Source organism: Melospiza melodia, chromosome 5 (genome assembly GCF_035770615.1).
Source record: "Melospiza melodia melodia isolate bMelMel2 chromosome 5, bMelMel2.pri, whole genome shotgun sequence".
Lineage (NCBI taxonomy): Eukaryota > Metazoa > Chordata > Aves > Passeriformes > Passerellidae > Melospiza > Melospiza melodia.
The window spans coordinates 25,280,994-25,303,180 of NC_086198.1; the positions used below are offsets into that span (position 1 = coordinate 25,280,994).

At 48.0% G+C, this 22,187-nt stretch overlaps 2 protein-coding genes across 2 annotated transcripts in view; one reads left to right on the top strand and one right to left on the bottom strand.

The window, feature by feature from the left end:
* IGFBP7 (insulin like growth factor binding protein 7) lies at window positions 1-15,172 on the top strand. Its single transcript, XM_063158080.1, has 5 exons — window positions 1-472; window positions 11,658-11,767; window positions 13,018-13,134; window positions 13,501-13,627; window positions 14,938-15,172. Exons 1-5 carry the CDS (start codon window positions 1-3, stop codon window positions 14,955-14,957), a joined length of 846 nt encoding a protein of 281 aa, XP_063014150.1. The 3' UTR covers window positions 14,958-15,172.
* The window catches only part of POLR2B (RNA polymerase II subunit B), a 16,708-nt gene continuing 9,631 nt past the window's right edge, over window positions 15,111-22,187 (bottom strand). The window contains exons 14-25 of the mRNA XM_063156637.1: window positions 21,971-22,125; window positions 21,530-21,728; window positions 21,247-21,415; window positions 20,688-20,784; window positions 19,567-19,661; window positions 19,065-19,315; window positions 18,889-18,978; window positions 18,511-18,618; window positions 17,858-17,971; window positions 17,612-17,772; window positions 16,238-16,433; window positions 15,111-15,369 (exon numbers count right to left, since the gene is read on the bottom strand). Coding sequence (XP_063012707.1) covers window positions 15,280-15,369; window positions 16,238-16,433; window positions 17,612-17,772; window positions 17,858-17,971; window positions 18,511-18,618; window positions 18,889-18,978; window positions 19,065-19,315; window positions 19,567-19,661; window positions 20,688-20,784; window positions 21,247-21,415; window positions 21,530-21,728; window positions 21,971-22,125 — 1,725 coding nt within the window. The 3' untranslated portion in view covers window positions 15,111-15,279. The remainder of the gene's footprint in view (window positions 15,370-16,237; window positions 16,434-17,611; window positions 17,773-17,857; window positions 17,972-18,510; window positions 18,619-18,888; window positions 18,979-19,064; window positions 19,316-19,566; window positions 19,662-20,687; window positions 20,785-21,246; window positions 21,416-21,529; window positions 21,729-21,970; window positions 22,126-22,187) is intronic.

The following is a 22,187-nucleotide window of genomic DNA, read 5'->3' on the forward strand; positions in this document are numbered from 1 at the left end:
ATGCCGCCCTGCGCGATGCTGCTGCTGCCGCTGCTGCTGGCGGCGCTGGCGCTGCCCGCCCCGGGCACGGCGGCGGCGGGCGGCTGCGGGCCCTGCGATGCGGCGCGGTGCCCGGCGCTGCCGGCGCGGGGCTGCCCGCTGGGCCGGGTGCGGGACGCCTGCGGCTGCTGCTGGCAGTGCGGGCGCGGCGAGGGCGAGGCGTGCGGCGGCGGCGGGGCGGCGGGGGGACGCTGCGCCCCCGGCCTCGAGTGCGTGAAGAGCCGGCAGCGCCGCAAGGCCAAGGGCGGCCCGGTGCCCGCCGCCGCCGCCGCGGGGCCGCCCGGCGTGTGCCTCTGCAAGAGCCGCTACCCGGTGTGCGGCAGCGACGGGCTGACGTACGGCAGCGGCTGCCAGCTCCGCGCCGCCAGCCTGCGCGCACAGAGCCGCGGCGAGCCCGCCATCAGCCAGCGCAGCAAGGGAGCCTGCGAGCAAGGTGCGGAGCGGGCGGGGCGGGACGGGCATGGCCGCGCTGCTGCCCCTCTCACCGGGCAAACGCCGCGCCTCACGCTGAGCTATCCCGTCGGGGCGCTTCTCGGTAAAATGGACGTGGTTTCAGACCCGCCTTAAATGGACTGGAGAGTCCCAGTCGAAAGGCGCTGCCTAAACTTGGAGTAACGCTGCGGACCAGGCTCACTGCTGGCTTCCAGCGGTGCTGGAACTACACGCCCGCACTTTTCATACTTTGCCTGTGGCTTGCGATTTGGGCTGCGGTGAGATGGAACAAAAGGGGTGAGCTGTCCAGGGGAGTGTTCTGCCCGGGATGGTTGCGAGCAAAGAGGAAAGGAAATGATTAAATGGATGTGAAAGCCACAGAAATTAAGAGCCAGCATTCACTGGCTCGCTTCGGTTCTAAATGAAAACAGTGACTTTCCTGTGAGTTGCATGTAGCGGTTTGCACTTGCAGCATGTTCGACCAGGAGCTTGATTCATCCCAAGTTTTTTTTTAGGGATGGTGGTCAAGGAAGAAATTGTTCTGCTGTGGAGCCTCTACTAGAAATTCTGGCCTCTGAGAGTAGTTTGTAATTTTTGCCGGGCGGGAGGGAGGAGCAAGACATAGCATGCAAAGCATATACTAAACATCTCAAGGGCAAGATTGCAGCGCCAGCGCTGTTTTGGTGGAGGAGTGTTCTCATAAACACAGTATCTGCAGGTCACAACCTCCACCTCCTCCTTCTCTTGCTTCTCATAACTGAGGCCAAGTATTTTGAAGAAAAAAATGTTTCTGCAACTCCCAGGCATGAAAGACTGGGTGAGGATTGAGTTATGCGCTTTGACGTTGCCCATTAAATGCCCTGTGTGGCTTCTCACAAACCTTGTCCAGAGCATTAGGCTTACATATTAGCCAGAAACAGTGTGGTACAGAATTAACTCTTGGAGGGAAGCAATTTCAGCCTTCGGGGCAATGTGCAATGAGATGAGAATGGCCTCAGTCTGTTCCTGTGTCTAGTATTTGGAAAGAGCCTTTCCTGCCCATTGTAGGCCTCAGGAGTCTAAAATGTGTTCTGCTTCTCGGCTCTGCCAGCCCAGACAAGTGAGCAGATGGGTTTGAAAGATGTCATGCTTCAGGTGTGCACTTGAGAAGAGGGCTGTGTTCTCACTTGTCTTGCCCACAAGAGTGTTGAGAGTTCATTGCAAAGCAGGTATTGATACTTGAGATACTGTCCCAACCCCTTGCTGCACTTCTGGTGTCTGTCCCAGTCTGGATGCTGGTTTGACCTGGTGAGGCTTTGGTCCAGACTACGGAGACAGAGTTTGATGAGGTCAGTGCAGACATTGGGTCTCAGAGTGGGACAGCCATTCCATGCACAAACTGCATCCCTTCCTTGGAGAAGGTCTCTCCAGGCATGCAGATCTGCAGCCAGACACCTTTGTGGGCTGTCACCTGCTCAGGAATTTCACTGGAGCATGTGCTGCCGAGCAACGGGCAAAATGTTCTGTCCTCCATCCTTCAGGGGACCCATTCTTCTTTTGGCTTCTGCTGCTGGGAGAGCTCTGACCCAGCGTGCCAGGGAAGGGAGCAGGATGGACCTGGGCTGCTCAGCACTGGTGTCACTGATCCTTCAGAGATTTCCCTCAGTGGCATGAGCCTTCCTTGTGCCATGGGCCTTCTGGGGATATGCACTGCTCTGTGGCTTGCAGCAGAGGCAGGGACTCATACAGCAGCCATGCTAGAGACAGCTGGAAGTATTTCTCTATCTCTCAGAGCCTCCAGGCAGTTAGGAGCATTGGGTGGGAAGGGCGGGGAGTTGTAATCTTCACATGCATTTTGAAACACTGACAGGAGAGAACATCCATCCCATTAGCCTGACATGACAGAGCCTTTTCCAGTGTCTTTCCAGAGAGGAGATGACACTTTCATAGGTTTCTAGAAGGACCTGAATATTGTGGTAGTCAAAGAGTGGAAGTTCTGGTTTTTGCCATTTCCCACCACAAACAGATGCAGTCTCCTTAAGGCACTATCTGGGGTGGGATCCAGCACAGGGAGACCACAAACAGGCAGGATCAGTAATTTTTGTGACAGTTTTTGCACAGAAAGAAGTCCTTGGGTGACAGAGCACTTGGGCTTCCTGCTTGTGGTAGATGGGCTCTGAGGTGTCTGTGTGCCCTCGCACATCCTTTCAGTCCAAGAGAGAGCAGCCTTTCAAGATAGCATCTAAAAAGAGATCCAGAAACATGTTTTCAGCAGTGAGTCCTAACTGTGTTTGATTGCTCTTGGGATTTTAAAAAATTTTTTGTTCAAATGGAACTGGAGGGGGAAGACTTGTTTGGCACATTCTGTTGAATGTTTCTTTGATATTAAATAGCAAAATGAATGAGCACGTTCTCAGCCCTACAGAATTCACCTTGACCTTGTCCTTGATTGTTTCCCAGACCTCTCAGATGTGATGTCTATATACAGAAATCATGAAGCCATGCAGAAGAAGGTAATTCTGCAGCAGCCAAAACTTCCTGCTGGAGGGCAGAGGAAGGCGCAGTTGAGAAGGGTTTGAAAGGATGGAAATAACCCTTGCTCTACCTGCACTTGGCAGATGGAGGGGTCCAGCTGGTCCTTTCTGGAGTGGGTGTTATGTGGGCAGGACTGTTGGGGATATCTGGAAAAGGGCATCCTACTTGATTGCCAACTCCTTGAAGCTGCCTGGCTGCTCTTGGTGCTGTGCCCGCAGAAAAAGCTGCCTGCCTTTTTGCTCTGGGGGAGCAGGCAGTGATGCCATAGTGCTCCCCACTGGCTGGGCTCCTGCTCTGCCTCACACCTGCACTCAGAGCTGGCCCTGGGTTTGCTCTGCTCCCTGTCAGGGCACCACTGCCTGCATCCCACCTCTGCCTGTGTGTCCCAGCAGCCTCTTTTAGTTGATCACACTGCTGAGGATGCAGGAGGTGGATGCTGGGAGGTTTTCCATCTGCTTTCCAGCATTGCCTTTAAGCAGATTGCCTGTTTGCTCTCTGCCCATGAAAATGCAGCTCAGGTGTGCCTCCAGGTCTTGCAGGCAGGGCAGGTTCTGCTGCACAAAGCAGAAGCCTGCTGGTGGGGCAGTACAGGCAGTCTGGGGAGGCTGCTCTGGCAGCTGGGGAGCTGCCCTCTGTCACTGCTGTCACACAGCTGTGCACAGATGTTCACAAGTGCCTCTTAGGGAGGTGCTGGCTTCAGCAATGCAGGCTGGAATTCAATTTGCAGTGCACACACTGAGGCTGTCTGCAGCCAGCCAGGACCTGAGGCAGGAGCACTGTGGTACCCACTGCCATGCAAAGCCAGCTGGCATAAAGAATTAGGATTGCATGGCTCAGCTCAAGCCAGGCAGAAAAATAACCTCAAAGCACCAACCCCTATTAAATAAAAAAGTTATCAGGATTCCTGATGATGATCTCTGAGCTGAAAAATACCAGGCACTGACTTGTTGCCTAACCAATGCAAGAAAGGACAAATCTTTCTGAGTCTTTCTTACCATTAGCTGCCAGCAGATACCTGCTTTGAGATGTGACTGCTGGAAATACTGCCAAAGTCGCCTCTTTCTGCCAAGGTTGCCTCTTTATGGTGTTTGAAGTCCCTAATGCTTGTTCCAACAGGCTTGGGGTGTCCAGGTTGTTTTTCTGTTGTCAGTCAAGACTTTGTGTTGTGCTCCCTTCTCTCTTGGTGGAAGCCAGACTCTTGTGCTTGCTGAAATGCAGTGTGCCACAGAGCAGCTCTCAGCAGACTTCAGTGTTTCACTCTCAGGGGAACTGGTGCTGCTTTGTGCCTACCTACAAAGGCCTCCTGGGGGTAGAAGCTCAGGGCCTCTCTGTGTGAAGGGTAAATTTGCTGGCTTGCCAAGCTGTCTGCTTTATGTCTATTCATCTGAATGTGGCTTAAAACTCTGTGGCTCCATGAAAGTGTTTTTCCAGCACTGGGAACATGCAGGGCTTTTCCTTGTGATTATGAGGGCTCAAAGGATCCCTCCCACAGATAAACAGCAGAACCAGAAGATATTCCTTTACAAGTGACTGTAACCAGCATTAAACTTGTGTAAATCTCACCAGCAAGGAGACCCCAGTCACTGGAGCTGTGCTGTCCCCTCAGAGAGATATCTTTTTGGCTTCCTAGAAGCCCAGACAGCCCTCATGGAAGGGATTTTTTGCTAAGGTACCACACACCAGCCCTGGGGCACAAAGAAGGTGGGTGTGAGGTTTCTTGGCTGTGCCCTTGGTTTAAAAAAAAACAAGCTGATGGGTGTAGGATTGTGGAGACTGGCAGCCCCAGGGGCAGATATCTCCCCTCCAAATTCCTGCCAATTTACCCCATCAGTGGTTTTGCTTTGCTGATTCTTCACTCTTCCATCAAGGTTCATCTGTGCTGCAAACAAAGAAGTGCCAGGTTCCCACAGGTCAGCTTCAAAACAAGAAGCATGAATCACATCTGTTGGCTCATTCCATCCAAATTCAGCTGTTGAGGCTTTGCCAGAAATATCATAGTTTTGAGGGTGGTTTGTTTTATTTTTTTAATCCACCACCAGAGTAGAGCAAAAGCAGGAATTTAGGAAAAAAAGCTTGTGGGAAATGGCAGACTGCTGTTATCACTGAGATTAGCTCATCTTCTCCTGATACAGCTGCCTTGATTACAAAGGCCCCCAACTCTAGACACCACAAAGCATAGTTCATAGCCAGGCACATTTTGCAAGAAATCCTTCTAGATTTGTTAACAAGAGGCTCAGATTGCTTTAGTTTTTTCCTTCCACTCTTCCTTTTCTGGATTTTAAGGGACTTAGAAGAATATACAAATTTCATGAGTGGTTTTGTCTTTGCTGGGGAAAGATTTAGAAGACTTTTTGCTAAGTTATCTTGGTTGGAAATGAGCAGAGTTCCCTGATTCTCCTGGGAATCTGGTTTGAGTTTCTTCATCAGGTGGGAGTGGGGGTCTTGCAGTGGTGGCCTGCTGCCTGCTGGCTTCCACTGCAAAGGAAAACGTTGTTTTTGTGGCTGGATCTTTCCAGCATTGTTGTGCTGCATCCTGGGAGTCTGTGGCAGAGCACTCTGGGGTGGATCCATCAGGGCCCATAGACTTGTGAGTGTCCAGCTGACACAGCAGGTCACTGATCATTTCCTCATGGATTCTGGGGGCTTTGCTCATCTCCCCATCACCAGCTTCCAGCTCTGGGAGATGGGTATCCTGAGGACAACTGGCCCTGATATTTAAGACAAAGAAGGCATTAAGTGCCTCTCCTTTTTCTCATCCCCTGTCACTGCACTACCCTCTGCATTCAGCCAGTGATGGAGACACTCCTTGGTCCTCCTTTTGCTGGCAGTGTATTTATAGAAACTTTTTTTGTTGTCTTTTACTGTAGCAGCCAAAAAAAATCTAGTTGGGCTTTGGCCCTTTTAATTTTTTCCTTGCATGACCTCACAACATCCTTATAGTCCTCCCATGTTACCTGACCCTTCTTCCAGAGGTGATAGAGTCTCCTTTATTTTTTTTCCCCCTATATTCCAGCCCAAGTTCTCTGTTTAATGAGACTGGTCTTTTTCCCTGGTTGTTCTACACTTGGGGACAGTCTGCTCTTGAATATTTAACAATTCCTTTTTTAAAACACATCCAGCCTTCCTGGACTCTTGTGTTTCATGAGTGACTCCTCAACACCGCTGTTCATTGCTCTCAGTGTTCAAAAATACTGGTGATTTAAAATTCATGTGTAACTTTGGGGACTTCCACTGTTGTAGCACAGGTCATAAATTCCTCCTTAAAAGGCATTCCACTATTTGAAAAGGTTTTGGTTCACTGGAGCTTGAGTTTTTATGGTTACTATGCTAAAGGCTACTATGGAAGTTGTTTAATATATTACTTGTCAGAGTCCTAGAGAGCAGCAGTATGCCAGGGGCTATGCAAAAGCTTCACTGCTCAGGAGGATCCTGTATTTCACCTGTGTCTTCTTTCTCAGTAATCACAGCATACCCAAATTCACTAGGAAGGAATGACTACTGATCAGCAAATTCCACCCTGTGTTTGTTTTCTCTGTTGCTGGAAAGGCATGCTGTGTTTTAAAAAATGTGTTTAATCCTTTGTTGGGCTGAGGTTGGCTGAGGTTAGAGCTAAATAGGAGATTACCACGTAACAAGTCTAATCAGGTTGGATTTTTGAAAGCCCTGCTTGCTTTTCCATGCAGAAATGCTGCCATGCCTTTTTGCTGTCTCCGTTTCCACATTCTTTCCAGGTTTTAGCTCATGGAAGCAGATGATCTTTAAGGTCCCTTTCAACCCACACCATTCTGTGGTTCTATGATGCAAAGGTCCTGCCCAGGGTCTCTGGAGAGAGGGTGGTTTTTACCAAAACCAGGGTAAAACAGCAGGGCTGGGGTTTCAGCAGCAGCGGTGTGCACCACGCTGGGCCCGGTGCTGTGGAAAGCAGGAATTGCTCCATGGCACAGTGATGGTGGCCCAGGGCCCTTCCTCAGTGAGCTGGCTCAGGCTCAGGTCTGCAGGGCTTGGGCCAAAGCTGAGTTTGTGTTTGCAGCTTTTCCAGAGTTGCTGGACTCTGGGGGGAGCATTCAAACACACACAGCATCCAACACTCTTCCTGCATCCAGCATCCAACACTCCCTTCCTCCTGTGGCTCCTCAGCCTCCTCCAAGACAGGCTGCAGGAGGATGAGAGGTGCCTTCAGAAGGTAACAGAGGTTGTGCATCTGCCAGAAGGCTGCAGGCTGCTTGCTTTGGGAGTGGGGAAGGCTGGGAGCTGCCCACACTTTCTGTCTGCTGCTGCCTCTCCCAGGGCACTGACGTGGGAGGGAGCAGCTGAGGCCATGCCAGCTAACAGCACTGGATGTCCATTGCTTATGGAAGGTTTCCCTTTTTCCATATAAAGTCATTTTGAAGGGTAAGTACTTTACCAGCAACTTAGGAGACTGGAGTTGGTTTATTTTCTTACTTGCAATAGCTTGTGAGAGTGAGCAATGTTCAGCTTTTGCTAGGGTTTGTCCTCCTGGGGCGTGTTCCCAGCCAGTGTGTGAGCTGGGGCTGTGGCAGGGCAGTGCAGTGCTGCCTGGGAGCCAGGCTGGCCCCTGTGTGAGCTTCAGCCTGTGCTGCATGGCTCCATGGTCTGGGCATCCAGGCACTCCCAAGCACCAGGACATAGCCCAGGGTGCTTAATGTCCAGCTGATCTTTGCCTTTAGTCACATACCTGTAGGCCCCTTGATTTTAGCAAAAAAAGTTACTGCTCTGCTTGCTGTATGTTTTTCCTTGGATTGTGTGTGTGAACAGCAAAGGGAGATTGGTGAGGAGCTGCCAGCCCTCAGCTGTGAGAGACCATCCAGGAATCAGAGAGGGACAAGTGGGTGGGCTGGGAGGTGCCAGGTCTCTGCCAGCTGAGGCTGGGCACAGAAGGGGTGCCTGGTGCAGGAGGGGTGTCAGGAAGAGATGCCAAATAATATCCTCATAATAATATCGTCATATCCAATAATAGCCAATAATAATATCCTCATTGAGGACGCCAGAGGCTCTGCTGTGCACATTGTTGTGGCAGAAAAGCAGCTACATATAACAATGGGAACTCCTTTCCAGCTGCTATTTTTGACATAACACAGACTGTCAGTTCCCTGCAAGCTGTAGAAAAAGTGTTTTCAGGCTCTGTCCCAGGGTGAATGAGCTCTGGGGCTCTGTAAGAAGAGCCTTCCTGGGCCAGGGAGAGCTGTTTGTTTTACAAACAATGGGCAGAGCACAGAGGAAATGCTTGAAGTGCCTGTGGAGAGCAGCTAATCTCCATCAGCAGCCTGGGCTGTCATCTTGGTTAAGGAGCTCATGAGAAGTGTGGGAGCATCTGCACATCCACAGTGTCCCCAGCAGGACAGCAGGGACCACTCAGCCATCTTGGTGGTGGGGACCATTTCTTTGGGCAGGTGCAGCCTCAGGTCCTCAGCCTGAAGGAAGCTGATGGAGAAGCCATCCCCTCTGTGGGCAGTGCTGCCAGGAGAGCAGCAAGGCTCCGAGGTGCAGGCTGTGGGATGATGGCAGGGGACTCCTTGCTGGCAGAGTCAAGACATCTACTCTGTACAAGGTGGGCTGGTTTCCAGTCCCGGCTTTGCTCCCTTCACAAGAACTGAAGCAAGAGGGGCACTTGGAGGAGGGAATGTCCTCACATCTCCTGAAGTGCATGCAATGCTCCACCATCCCCTGCCTCTCCTGCTGTGTCAGGTTTCTGTCATCTGTCCCTCTCTGTCCACTTTGAGGGCTGAGCATGAGTGGGACCAGCACAGGGTGACTGCCGTGCACCTGGGTGTCAGCTCACTATGGTGGGAGTTTAGCTCCTGCTGTGGCCAGTTGTGATTTGACTTTAATTCTGGTGACTTTTTGGCCTTTCTCATTTATTTTTAGTGGCGGAAGAGCCCAGCTCTAGAGTTTGGGCTGTATGGATTTAAATCAAGTGTCCAGAGAGAGCACAGTGACTTTTCCCATGACACTTGCTGCATCTCTCAGGATGTGTATTCCCTCCTGGCCTCAGAGCTGTGTCAGATACAGGCAGAGGCCTGTGGATGCTTCCAGCTCATTTTACAGCCAAATGTAGAACGTCATGTTCTGCCTGGTTGGATCAGGATGTACATCCCGAGCTCAGGACAAGCTCATAACAGCCAAGCTCTCACTGTGCTGTGGCTGCTGTGCCAAGCCAGACAGGGCTTTGCTGTGAAGCTGTGCAGGCAATTCCCCTGTCCAAGAAGATAAACAATTTCTCCTTACCCAGGAGGTGGGTAGAAATTCCTTGTCTCTTTTTCCCTGATGGCAATTGCTGCTGAAAAATCGTGGTGTGACCTGTTCATCCTGGCAGGGTGAATGAACACCTCTGGGCAAGTGAGTGCCTGAACCCTTGGCACAGGGGGAGCTCAGCAGTAACCAAGACTGAGACACCTCAGGCAGAGGATTTAGTGGTGTGCTGAATGCTGCCAGGGGAGAATTGAGCCAGATCCTGGAAGAGCACAATAATGCCTTAACATCCACCTGGCTCTTAATGTTAGTCAGGATCTCTCCTTTTCTGTGGTGCGAGATGGTGATCACTGGGGAGCACTTGTCATCTTGGTTAACTTGTTTTTCCTGCCTCATGGAAGAACCCCAGTGATAGGATGGTGTCCTACAGGGACAGACATAGCCCTGGCAGCTGGGGACAAGTCCCAGACTCTGCTTTTGGAAAGCCAATTTGCATGTGGAGGGCTGGACAGCAGAACAACAGCAGCAGGCTTTGCTGGGTGCATATCAGCTGGAGGCCCCTCACTGAGCATGGGTCCAGCCTGGGGACATTGTGTCCCATCCCAGCTTCCAAGTACCTTATTGTCCCCATTGTTTAAGGGACACCAGAAAAAAGAGCGGCTGGGCTGTGCAGGAAGGGCTGCACTGGGTAAGGGGGGCAGAGTGCATGACCTGAGGTGGCCCCATCCTGCAGGTGGCAATGAGCTGGCTACTGTAGAGTACTCAGGGGAGAAAACCTTCAGCAGGGTGTTGAAATGCTGCTTAAATCCTCTTCTCAGCTGAGAGGCTCATCTCTGTGCTGATGAGGAGCACCTGGGTTCTGGTGGCTGCCAGGAAACCAGCCTGTGCTGACTACTAGGTGTGGTTTCAACCATCGCCCAGGGCTACACATGGAACGTTTCTTCTTCTCCACAGCTGCCTCCTGTTAAATATCAGAACTGGGATGCTCCTGTAACAGAGAATGTTGAGTGCAGCCACCCCTAGTCTCTAAGCAGCTTCCCTGCAGCAGGCTGTGTACAGTCATTCCTGGAGAGAGAAGTCTCGAAAGAGAAGAGCAAACACTTTTCTGGGTTTGCACCAGCTGCTCGGGAGCAGGGAACCGCCTCAGCATCTCTTGGGCTAAAATAGAAGCGTGGCTGATACCCTTTGGCTGTGACACTAGTGTGGGTCTGCCCCTGATCATGAGGAGGAAGAAGCCAGCTTTCTGCTGGGAGGTGTTGGTGCAGTGGGATGCACTTGAGACCTGCACCCACTGTCTGCAACAGGGCTGCAGGGCAGAGTGCATGCGCAGGGCTGAAATCAGTGCAGATTCACAACCCTATAAGGAGCATTAGGACCCATATCTGCCCCTCTTTTACAGGACTGGGAATGAGCTGTGTGTGGTCTGTGAGCCAGTATACCCAGGGGCTTCTGTCAGGCTGGCTCTGGAGTACCTGTCTGCATAGGAAATGCCTTCTCCTGATGGAGTGTAATGGGAGCTTTAGTTTCCTGTTACTGCATCTTCAGAACAGAAGGGGAAAATCTGTTTCTTAGAACTATCAATAACTGGAAATAAACACTCTATGCTCCTTTGGTCTGCACTTCCTATTGCAGGGAATTAATAGCTGCATTTTACAAAAGAGTCTGGCTAAAGAGGGATTGAACAGAAACAGCCTTTCTTCCCTTCCTGGGATGTGGGTAATGTCTCCAGCATTTCCCAGCCTGAGGGATAAACATCTCCAGCCAGATCTGCAAAACAACCCTGCTCTGATCTGCTTTAAAGGCAGCTCTCTATTTAACCAGGAATTGGAGCTCTCTGGAAAAAAACAGAGCTCTGCATTCCCCTTCTCCCTTCCCAGATCTCGCCCATGGAGAGCTCTGCCACCACCCAGCCAGCCCTCTTTGGCTGAGCATTGCACACAGGTAAAACAGGAACAGCACAACATGGGATTCTGCTAGCCCACATTGAAATCATGCTGGGAGAAATGATGCTGCAAAGTTGGGCAAGCTCTTCAGAGTGACAGTGTGGGATGCACCCTGTCTCCTAGGGCTCCTTTCCTCCATGCTAGCTGACCTGGTGACTGCATGGTGAGCAGAGCCAGCAGTTGGTACAGTTCTGCTCAGCCCCTGAGATAACAGAATACAATCAGTATTTCAGTTCTAACCTCAACCTTGTGAGGAGGAGGACTCATCACCTGAACTGCTAACACTTGATTTTTCATCTGGGGCAAGCACCCATTGGACTAGATAGCTCAAGGCTGGATGTGTGTGTCACTTTGGAGAGAGAAGTGTTGTGATGTGGGATCAGTCCAGTGAACCTTGCTCCTAGAAGGGATCACCTTCACCTCATCCTCAAAACTGTGACTGGCTCCCACTTAAAAGGCTTATCATGGAGGCAGGCTCGCAGTCACCTGGGACTTAAAAGCTTTCCTCCCTTTTTGCAGGACCCTCCATTGTGACTCCTCCTAAGGACATCTGGAATGTGACAGGAGCACAAATCTACCTGAGCTGTGAAGTCATTGGCATCCCAACCCCTGTCCTCATCTGGAACAAGGTAAGGGCTCTGCTGGGAGCTCTTACAGCACAGCAAACCTGAGGTGGCTGAAAGTGCCTGGTAAGCACAAAGGCCATAGCAGATCTCTGTAGAAACACACCTCTTTGATGAGTTTGCTCATGTCTGCAGTTCTGTCCACCCCCACACAGCTGGTTTTGCTTATTTTTTAGACATTATTTAGCAAATAAACTCTTGTTGATCCCGAGCCAGGACAGGACTCGTGTTTCTCTTGGTGGCGCCTGGTATTCGGAGCGTGTAGGGAATGTCCTGTGACCTGCCTTCACCTTCACCCTGCTGGCAGCAGTGACTCTGAGGTGGCTAGACATCACCCACGTTGGGAACAGGAACCTCATGGGGCAGTCATTTAGCTCCAGTAGCCAGCAGCATGTTGATTTTGGCAGCACTGGTAACATCTGGCTTAGGACAGGGGCCAGTGTTGGATGGAGAGGATCCTGGCCGTAGGGCTGGGAGGCACTGCATGGCTCCTGCAGCCTCCCCAAGTGCCACAGGTTTGTACACTCTTGTGAAGGGTCTTAAAATTAAGCTGAAACATTACTACTTAAGGATACTATGGAGAAAAAAGCTAGGTTGACCCCAAGTTTGCTGTAAGACAGCAAGCTTTATTGGTAGGGGTTCAAGAGCAGACTGTCAGGTGAGTATGCAGTGTGGGCTTGTTGACTCAGGCAGTGTGTTCTGCTTGTTTATGAATAGATGCTGAGTTTACACTCACTGAAAGTGCTGCTCTGTTTTTCATGCCTTCCCTCATGGCTGAGAGACTGCTTGACCTGGTGGTAACAAGGGCTGAGCACCACTTATCTGTGTTGGGCTCTGGGCTTAGGCACTGGGGAAAGATTGCAGTGCTGCTTTCCCATTGATGCTGTGCCTGCCAGGAGGGAGTGCCTGCTTTGCTGCAGCAGAAACAGGCATGAACACACCCTTGGGAGCACGCACACAAGTTCTGAGGCCAGATCAGCACAGGGCATGTTGGCACACCCCACTGCACAGCACCATCCATCCCAGAAAACTGGGCCACTCTGTTGCTGCTGAGGTGAGGGGAACCCACACCACTGGGGTGGTGTGGCTGCACTACACAGAGAACTAAGTGAAACTGTGACACTAGAAATACACTGCTGCTGCACAAAACACATCCATGTGTGTCTAATGTTGATCTGTGTGCAGGTATGGCTCAGCATGCAGTTCCAGCAGAGGTTAGCCCCAGAGCTCTTACCCATTCCTGCCCCTCTGTTTAGATAATTCGAGGACAGTATGGTGTCCAGAGGATGGAGCTCCTGCCTGGGGACCGGGAGAACTTGGCCATCCAGACCCGAGGGGGCCCTGAGAAACACGAAGTGACTGGCTGGGTGCTGGTGAGTACTGTGTGTGAGCACACAGCTGCACAGGCAGCAGAGGGCAAACTGCTCATGGACAGAGAACAGGACAGCACACAAATGGCAACAGACAGGGAATTTGCAGGAAAACAGCTGTGTGAGTTAGAGATGAAGGATAAGGGTGGCTGCTGGTTCCAGTTTTACCATGCAGTCTTACCATGCATGCACCCTTCCTCTGTCTAGCCTGCAGCATTTTACAGTGTGTCAAACTGCAAAATCAGAGGGGGAGTAGAGGGGAGGAGAGGGTTTGACACAAAGAAGTTCTGTAAGATACCTGAAACCAGAATCACCTCTGCCAGTGCAAGAGATGCTCACTGGGGGAGTGGGGTGTGTTTCTTCCCTCAGATATCTCCTCTGAGCAAGGAGGATGCTGGGGAATATGAGTGCCATGCATCAAATGCCAAAGGAGAGGCAACGGCTTCTGCCAAAATCCACGTTGTGGAAACTCTGCATGAAATAGCCCTGACCAAAGGTTGGTAAGTGTGGCTGAACTCTCAGCACAGTTTATTGTTATTTGATACAAAAGTTTAATGCTTAAAAAAATGCTTTAAAAAAAATCAACAAACCCTCCCCCTCACTAGAAATACCAGTTTAACATGCAGTTTTTTGCATCTGCCAGAACATTCCAGGAAATCTTAGCTACTGGAGTTCTCAAGGGATTGTTAAATAACCCCCCCACATGCTGTAAAATACTGGAAATACCAAAACAACATTAAGAAACACCTTCTGGGGTTTTAATAGAGCAATTGACAAGTTGGTTTCTAGCCCTACATTTGTATCATCCTTTCCGTGTTGTTTGGATGCTTTCAAACCTGCTCCTCTCTCTCCTGAGAGCAGTATTGGCACAGCAGAAATTCCAGTTCCTGCCATGTTCTCTGCATGCTGGGATGTGAAAGCTCAGGAGATTTGCCACAGCATGTCCTGTTTGCTAGGCTGTGTGCAAAGCTTGTGGCAAACCAGCCACCCTCATCCCAGCTGCAGAGGATGGATGGCTCAGTACCACAGCCACAAGATATGCCTAGGAATAAATCTGGAGGGCCACAACAGTAACAGTAACCCTGCTAGAGGCACAGGGACAGGGAATAAAGCACCTGGCTACAGAATACTGTGCTGCCCAAATCCCCTACTGGATGTAATCCTTGGTTTTAATCCCTGCTAGCTTTATCCAAACTATACAGTCTTGACTTTTTGTGTCCTTGTGTCTGTGAAGAGCTGAAATACTTCCCTTAGAAGAGCATTAGCAGCACCTGGCACTGAAATGAGAGCTTACAATGAATCCAAATATCATGCACAGGAACTTGGCTAATGGTTTTAAGGTAGTCTCTAATCCCTTTTCAAACATTTATGGATGTGAATGAAATTGAGTTTTACTGAGTTATGCCATGAACAGCAAGCTTATACCCCAGAACAGTTTGTTTCTTGCACACACCCAGCACATGCTACAGCTGGTTCTTTTCAGCTGCAGGAAAGCTCTGAGGCATCTGGAGCTAAGTGATAAGTAAATGTAGACTGCCACTTTAAAGGAAATGGATAAAGTTAATGGAACAAACTGCCAGACATCATAGCTACACTGTGAGAGTCTGTGTGCCATGTCCAGGGGATCTCAGCACAGAAAAACGTGTCTATTATCACCCCCCTGCAGCAGGGAGGGAAGGAAAGAAGGCAGGAAGGAAGGAGGGGTCAGGGCTCATCCTCAGCCAAGAGATCCCAAAGCTGTTGCCAAAGTTGCAATATTCCCCCGTGGAACAGGACAGAGTGTAACATGTTTTTGTTTTTCCACAGATGATGGTGCAGAGCTGTGATGTGAGGACTTTCACTTATGCACAGTTTTAAATTAGTATTTTGGAAAGCTGCAAGCTCTGGCTTTTTCTAGCTGACTAATCAGTCCCTCTTAACTCCCTTTTTCTTTGAGTCCCAATTTGCTTGCACACTTCTTTCACAGATACACAAATAGATTCACAAGCTCGATTAAAATTTTAATTCTATTTACAGGAAATAAACATACTTTTGAACAGCACACGGCAGATGAGTAAAACTGTAATTCTGAACGCAACGTGTATAAAATGAAACAAAACCTGAGCACTTCACTTGAGTCTCATAATTAAAAAAAAAGCCCTTTTAAGGCTAAACACTCATCATACGAGGTGCAATACTCATGGACATCAGTTCCTGGAAGAGGAGTTTGCAGGCGTAGGGCATTCGAACCAAAGATATCTGCAAAGAGATTGCAAAAGTCTTGTGATAAACACTCATAAACTTCCACATCCTCTACACAAATAACTTCCTTGAGTTTTTGGCTTAAAAGCAAATCTGAAGTTATGCATGAAAGCATTTAAGGAGAATTGCTCACAGACAGTACCAAAGCCAGAAGGAAGCTGAGCCTGTCTGTAGGGGCTACACAGCAGCTCTCCAGAACACATTTCTAACATAAAAACGCAGCCAAGGGATCTGATCCTAAACAAGAACCATTTACCAGACCATGTGCACAGCAGTGTGCCTGAGGTGCATCAATGCAGGTAAGGTTTCCAGCACACATCACTCTGTAGCCCCTGTACCATTGTTCAGAGTTGCAGCAGTCAGTCCTTGGCACAAAAACAAGCCTGCTCAAGGCTACTGTTTTTATCCCTGATACCGCTGTCCCTTGACACACTTCTGTAACCAAGCATGCATTGCACAGCTTTTCTTAAATTAAAAGACCCCACCAAAGTGCAGCACAAAAGATCTCCTGTGGGGACCCAGCTCTGCAAGCATAAATATCTTCATGGGACAGTCACAAGGGCGATGCCTCTAAATTCCTGTGCTTCTGAGTTTTAGTTCTAAAAACAAGCTCTCAAGCATTTAAAGTCTCTGAAAACTGCACTGAGCAGCATTTCCTGCCAAGTGACAAGCCAACACTGTAAAATTAATAAGGAAGCATCCAAATTGACTACAATGCTATAAACACTTAAAACAGTTATGAAACTAAAATAGCAATTGTTCTGGTGCTTCTTTAAATATTTACTTCCCTATGCTCCTGCTTCACTCAAGTGGCATTTCCTGCTGCCCACATGGAGGAACAATGGCTGATGAGAAGAACACGCACCTGAGTTTTATTGCGGCACCCGCGGCACTCGTAGGTGTGAGTCCTGGTGTTTGCAATGGCCATGATTCCACAGAGGTTGCACACGTGGACCTGGTAGGGGTCTGAAGCCTCAAACAATCTTTCCCTCAAGAACTGGGCTGCTCCATGAGCAATCTGGCAATCTCGTTCCATTTCTCCAAAGCGAAGGCCACCATCACTAAAAGGAACAGAAAAAGCCCTCAACTTTTGAGTTCACTGGCAAAACAATCAGTTCTTGTTGTTGGAACAAGTATCTGCATTGCAAGGCAGCAGGAAAGCTGTGCATTAATTTTCCTCTAACACCTCAGAATAAAACTGTGAGAACAGTCATTAATAACTGCTGATGAGCATTTCTACAGCTGGTGCCTGACAGCCACAGCACAACCATACAGCAAAATGAAGTGTACTATTAAATCATCCTCTGTTTATCTGTGCTGGGTTTAACCTTGGCTGTCTGCCAGATGTCCACCAAACAGCTCTCTGGTCCCCACCACGTCACCAGGACATGGGGAGAAAGTAAGATGGAAAAGCTCATGAGTGGAGATAAAACCAGGGAGATTGCTTATCAATTACCACCATGGACAAAACAGACTCAGCATGGGGAAAATGAGATTATCACCCATTAAAATGGAGTAGGATGATGAGAAACAAAACTAAAAGTTCACCTCCCCAACCTTCTTCCCAGGTTTACTTCACTCCTTCATTCCCAACTCCTTCCTCCCCTCCCTGTGATGACTGGGAGAATGGGGACTGCAGAGTCAGTGCATCACAGCTGCTCTTGGCTGCTCCCTTCTCACAGTTTTTTCCTGCTCCAGCATGTGGCCCCTTCCATGGGACAGTCCTTTGCAAACTGTTCCAGCGTGGGCCCTTCCCACAGGGTAGAATCCTTCAGGAAAAGACTGCAGCAGCAGGAGTCCCCCACCTCCTACCAGGAGCCTGCTCCAGGCATGGGCTTTCCACAGGCTGCAGGGCAGTTCCTGCTGCATTTCCTCACTCCTCTCTCACAGCTGCTGCACAGCATTTTTACCCTTTCTTAAATATATTCTCACAGAGGTGCTACCAACACCACTGTTGGGCTCAGCTCTGGCCAGGGGCTGCCAGGGCCAGCTCTAAGTGGCTGTGTCCAGCACGGTGCAATCCCTGGTCCTTTCTCAGAGAGGCCACCCCAGCAGTACCACCAGCTACCAAAACCTTAGTACCTGCACCCAATACAAGATCTAAAGCCAAACACATGCAAAAATGGGTGGCTATTTGGGGTGAGCTAATTAAGCTGCAAAGCTGAACCAACTACTTGTTCAGGGCTAGAAGCTGGACAGTACAACAAAACCCCACAAAGAATCTAGCAGGGATCCTTACCGAGATCTGCCTTCCATGGGCTGTCTGTTAAGGATCTGGATTGGCCCACGTGCACGAGAATGGATTTTGTCATCCACCATGTGCTTCAAGCGCTGGTAATAGGTAGGACCAATGAAGATCTGGGATGTGATTTTTCGACCAGTGAAGCCATTGTAGAGGACCTGAAGAAGTCAATGCAACCATAAGCCTTACTACCCATCAAAGGTGTAATAAAAAAATGACAGTGGATGGATAATTTGATTATACCTCATTCCCTCTTAGATGGTAGCCATAATCTGATAAAAGGTTGGAAATCTTTTGCACGTTGACCGCATCGTTAAAAGGTGTAGCATCACCAATTTCTCCCTTGTTTGCAGACACCTACAGAGAAGAGATTTGGAAAAGTTTGTCAGGTTTCTGAAGGACTGGTTAGACCATATTTAGCTGTTTCAAACAGCTGTAACTCTTAATACTGGAATTTGAGATTCCATGCCAATGGTAGTACCCTATCTCACTGTGTTTTATCTGCCACATATTTTAAAAAATACACACTATAAACAATTTTGCCTCTCCTCTCCTTATTTTAGATCAGGGGAAAATACCTGGAACAAAAGCAACAGATGAGAGAGCACACTGTAGGTGGGACCTGACCTTTTGATAAAATTTACAGGACTGTACATCTTCCCTAAGAAACCCCCTTTTGCTATCAAATAACTGGAGAAAAATAATTTTTAAGTGAATTAACACCTACTAGATAGCGTTTATCTTTACAAAAAAAAAAAAAAAAAAAAAAAAACAAAAACCAAAACAAAAAACCCCCCCAAAAAAACCAAAACAAAAAACCCCTCAAAGCATGCAACAATCCCCACCAAATTTTAATTCCTATTGCTGAGACATGCAGTGTAGAAGACTGTTCTTACCTTGCCCTGAAGACACTCAATCAAGTGACCAATGGTCATACGGGAAGGGATGGCGTGGGGGTTGATAATGATGTCAGGTGTGATGCCTTCACACGTGAAGGGCATATCCTAGAGCAAGAAAACACACAGTCAGTTCCTCCCAGAATATCATGTTTAGGAAAAGTATGTGCCTGGATCCAAATTAAGTCTTTTAAAGAATTTAAAGGACATTAAAATTATGTAAAAAGCAGCTGTGTCTCCTTCTAAAAATATTTTAGCTACATTTAAGTCAATATTGCACCTGAGTAGATCGTCCACAGACAATTCACTTAGACAGTTAGAATGCTAAGATCATCACAGGTAAAATCTCCAGAAGAAGAAGGAAAAATAAATTTCTACCTCTTGCCTGTACTGGATCCCACAGGTTCCTTTCTGACCGTGTCTGCTAGCGAATTTATCTCCAATTTGTGGAATTCTTACAGAACGTACCTGTAAGCCACAGGAAAACATGCAGTTGGTAACTTACATAGAGACCAAAGATGATTACAGCAGAAAGCACAGATGTCAGTGCTCACCCTGATCTTGCAGAACTTGTACCCTTCCTGGTTCAGGGTCACCATGACCTGATCTACAATGCCGGTCTCGCTGGTCCGCAGGAAGGTGCTGCAGTCTCGCTTGGTGAAGCGCCTGTTGGTGCTTTCCAGCTCATCCTCGTTTTCTGGCAGTGTGACTGTTTTGCCAATGATGACATCATCCCCAGACACACGTACCCCAGGGGCTATCAAACCATCATCATCAAGTTTGTCATAGATTGCGTGTCTCATACCTTGGGGGGAAGAAGGAACCATAAAAGTAGGCTCACAGATTTTTCAACATACTGACTCTTGATGTTCTGCAGTAATTCAACAAGTCTGCTTGCAGCTTCAGACAACTGCTAAAACATCTAATGTAAATATCTCAACTGATACAGTAATTTCTATAAAATTCAGAAATGTCTGTATTAATATATCCCAAAATGAAGGCTGAATCATTTCAACACTACCTTGCCCCTAATTTAAAACCTCTCCTTTACGTTACCTTGGCAAGTTTCACGTGTGGGCTTCTCAAAAACTTCCTCTTGGTCATACCCTTTCTTAGACTCCTGCTCTTTGTATGAGCGATAGAACACAGACCTGAAATGAAATTATAAATTCTTCTCCAGTGAAGCCAGCACCATTTCCCACCATATCTCATTTTCACCTGTTATAGCTACTGTTACTAATGACAACCAAATCCAAATAATGAGCACATGCTGCACAACCTTTCCTCTGATTTCCCGTTAATATGACCTTCACTGACGGCAAACCAAAAACAAACCCACTACCCAGAGAAATTTCAGAGAGCATTATGATGCCCACTTTGAAGATACTGCCTAAGTACCTAAGATAACAGGTTAATTTTTTGTGAACTGCAAAGATTTTTGTATCTGCTTGACACCACAGAAGTAGTTATTACTCCTAATGATTATTCACATCTTCAGCATATCATTCTCATATTACTTTCCTCCTTATGCATGCAATTTTGCAAACCTTTTCACACTTCTACTGCTACCTTGCAGTGCTACACTCAGAACAACTGAGCTGCAGTGAAAAACTTGCAATTTAATATAAGGTTCTTTCTGGTGCTTTAAGGGTTTTTGTTTGCTGCCTCAGTTGCCAGCACACCAAAGTGCTTTCAGATACCATAATGCATGAAGTCACATCAGCCACCAGCTGTGCCAACAGCAGTTCCTTCTAAGGAGAGGAACATTCCAATCCTAACTGGTAGCAACTGTCTCACTAATAAAGACAAGACTATGCTAAAATGCTGGAACATTGTTCTGGTAACTGGCAAGACTTAATATGAAAATACACCAGGGAAGAGTCCAAATGTTTTTTCATTAAACTGTGATACAAAGGACCCTAAATAAAGATCAAAATGGAAGATCAAGAAGACAACGTGGGCAGTGAGGTTTCATGGTGTTTTGCTAAGATACACATTCATTATTTTCACTGTGTTGCTCCCTCTATTCCCATAAAAAAAAAATTAAAATGCTTCTCAAGTGGAAAGATTCAGAGAATGGCATCTTCCAGCATAAAATGAACTTTTCTTGAGCCTCTGGACAAGTCAGTATAGCTTCTTCTTTAAACTCCAAACAGTTAAAAAATTTATAGTCTTACCTGAAAAAGCCTCTGTCAACAGCAGAACGGTTCATAATGACAGAGTCTTCCTGGTTATAGCCTGTGTATGATGCAATGGCTACAATCGAGTTGATACCTACAATATGCAGAGAAAATATTTTGAAAGAATGCACACATGCCCAGAGAGACACTATTTTAACTCAAAGCAGGCTGTACTCTCTACAGTCAAGCTGTTCCGCCCTTTCTCAGATAAAATCTCTACATCCCACACACAGAAACATGCAGTATCAGCAAATTCAACTCTGGGTACAAAAGGGAGTCAAGAGTGACCCCTTGTGAAAAACCTATCAAACATCAATATAGAAAATGCATTTTTTGAGTTAGATTTTAGCAGGGTTTTTTGGGTACTAGTAGTTTCAGCTGCAACACTACCAACAAATTTTCTGCAGTCTAGTTGTCCAGCTACAAGCTAACACTTAAACTATAAATGCACGAATTTGCTAAATGTTCAGGTACTCTACACACACCATTTGTGACATGTTTGAAACAAAGCAGAAGAGCAGTATTTCTGTCCCATGAACATGAACTGACAACACACCTGCTGGCAGCTCTCTGAACCTCAAGTACTCCATGGAGCGTGTTGTTACCAGGGGCTTCTGGGGATAATAGAGCACATGTGCCAGCGTATCCATACGGACATGGAAGTTGGTGATGTAGACTCCCATAGCCTGCTTACCCATAGCAGACTGGTATGTGTTCCTGGGAGACTGAACAGACACAGGGAAGACCATTAATTATGGACATAAAGCTCCTTACACACACACACACCTGTGGGTTTTCTAGCAGCTTTAAAAGCAGGATGTCAGCAGAGGGGCACTGACCTGGTTGTGATCAGGGAAAGGGATGATAGATGCACACACTCCCAGGATCATGGATGGGTGAATCTCACAGTGTGTGTATGTTGAACAATATGCCACACCTTTCTCTTGCAAGTCATCTGGAGTCATTGCCAGCATCACAGTCTCTTCTTCCAGGGTGTCAATGTACTCTACTACACCACTGGCCACAAGATCCTGCCAACTGAACAACCAATAACTCCATTAACACCTAAAATGGGTCTCTTCAGCAGTGACAGGAACAAGGACTTCTCTTATTATTACTACCACTGCCTCAGTGTGATTAAAAAAACTGATTAAACTACCAGGCAGAGAAAGCATCTTTGTGCTGCACAAAGTTTTAAACATTCCTCTCTCCAACCTGAATGTGGCACCTTCCAAGATGGAAAATGACACCTTCAGTTGAATTTCAAGAATGTCCCTCACCTGTAATTGTTATACTCTCGTTCCTTCAGTTGGTCAATGTGCCTTTTCTTCAGCAGCAACTTCTGTTTCTCCACAATCAAAAGGGGCCGACAAATTCTGCCTGCATCAGTGTAGATGCGGATTTCTCGCTCACGAATATCTCTGATCATCGACACCTGGGCAAGACAGCAGCACCCCATAAGTGCAAAGTGTCAGCTTGGAATCAGAACTACAGAAC

Excerpts from the sequence above, each read along its gene's own strand:
- IGFBP7 (XM_063158080.1), top strand. The coding sequence starts at position 1 with ATGCCGCCCTGCGCGATGCTGCTGCTGCCGCTGCTGCTGGCGGCGCTG. Across the intron at positions 473-11,657 it reads CAAGGGAGCCTGCGAGCAAG|GACCCTCCATTGTGACTCCT; the intron begins GTGCGGAGCGGG and ends CCCTTTTTGCAG. Across the intron at positions 11,768-13,017 it reads CTGTCCTCATCTGGAACAAG|ATAATTCGAGGACAGTATGG; the intron begins GTAAGGGCTCTG and ends CCCTCTGTTTAG.